The 1,376-nt window shown below is 42.6% G+C and overlaps 1 protein-coding gene across 1 annotated transcript; it reads right to left on the bottom strand.

The window, feature by feature from the left end:
* Positions 1-663: 663 nt before the first annotated feature.
* Positions 664-966, bottom strand: LOC138898885 (uncharacterized). Its single transcript, XM_070184993.1, has one exon. The coding sequence runs from the start codon at positions 964-966 to the stop codon at positions 664-666; it is 303 nt and encodes a 100-aa protein (XP_070041094.1).
* Between the last annotated feature and the right edge of the window lie 410 nt (positions 967-1,376).

Below are 1,376 nucleotides of genomic sequence, written 5' to 3'. Positions count from 1 at the left end.
CCGAAATACGACAAATCATGCTTAGACAACTCGGAATGATGCCAAATTTTACGCACAAGTCACAAATCACAATACAAACCTACTCTATGGCTTGGAATTCCAAATGAACATCGTTAGCACCAAAGTTTACTTCAAACCAAATTTAAGAAACTCTAAAACCTTCAAGGCGCCAACTTTCAACAATAAGGGCCGAAGTGCTCCCGTATCACCCTAAACTCGATCTGAACACACACCCAAGTCCAAAATCATCATACTAACCAATTGGAACCTTCAAATCCTGATTCCAAAGTCGTTTACTCAAAATGTGGACTCAAGTCAAACTCTGCCACCTTAGGCCAGTATTAAAGAGCTAAGTGTTCTGAATTCAACCCGAACCCTTCCAAATCCAAACCAACCATCCTCGCAAGCCATAAAATAGTAAAAGTACATATAGGAAGTCTTAAATAGGGGAACGAGGATCTAAAAGCAAACCGACCAGTCGGATCGTTACATTCTCCATCTCTTATTCAAACGTTCGTCCTCGAACGAGTCTAGAGTCATACCTGGAGTGCTGAATAAGTGTGGATATCTTCTATTCATGTCCTCCTTAGTCTCCCAAGTCGCCTCCTCGATTGGTTTACCCCTCCACTAGACCTTTACCGCTGAAGTATTCTTAGACCTCAACTAGCGGACCTGCTTGTCAACAATAGCAATTGGCTCCTTATCATAACCCAAGCTCTCATCTAGCCGAACTGTACTGTAATATAACACATGTGACATCTTATCATAGTACTTCCGAAGCATGGACACATGGAAAACTGGATGAACTCCCGATAGACTGGGTGGCAAAGAAAGCTTGTAAGCAACCTCTCCAATTTGCTCTAACACCTCAAATAGACTGATGAACCTCTGACTTAGCTTGCCCTTCTTTCTGAACCTCATGATACCCTTCATCGGCAAGACTTTCAAGAGAACCTTCTCTCCCATCATAAATGATAAATCACGCAATTTCTAATTTGCGTAACTCTTCTACCTGGACTGAGCTATGTGAAGTTGCTCCTATATCAACTTTACCTTATCCAAGGCATCCTTTACTAAATCAGTACCTTATAATCTATCCTTTCCAGACTAAAACCAACCGATGGGGGAATGACACCGCCGACCATACAAGGCCTCAAATGGAGCCATCTTGATGTTAGACTGATAACTGTTGTTATAAGCAAACTCGACCAAAGGTAAGAATCGATCCAACTGCCCTCCGAAGTCAATCACACATGCTCTGAGCATATCCTCCAGAATTTGAACTGCTCACTCCGACTAGTTGTCGGTCTGCGGATGAAAGGTCGTGCTGAGCTCTACCCGGATACACAACTCACTTTGTAATGCTCTCTAGAAAT

Source organism: Nicotiana tomentosiformis, chromosome 9, assembly GCF_000390325.3.
Source record: "Nicotiana tomentosiformis chromosome 9, ASM39032v3, whole genome shotgun sequence".
Classification (NCBI taxonomy): Eukaryota; Viridiplantae; Streptophyta; class Magnoliopsida; order Solanales; family Solanaceae; genus Nicotiana; species Nicotiana tomentosiformis.
Note: the sequence above shows the minus strand (reverse complement) of the source record. Positions and strands in the feature narration are given on the sequence as shown.

Excerpts from the sequence above, each read along its gene's own strand:
- LOC138898885 (XM_070184993.1), bottom strand. The coding sequence starts at position 966 with ATGGGAGAGAAGGTTCTCTTGAAAGTCTTGCCGATGAAGGGTATCATG.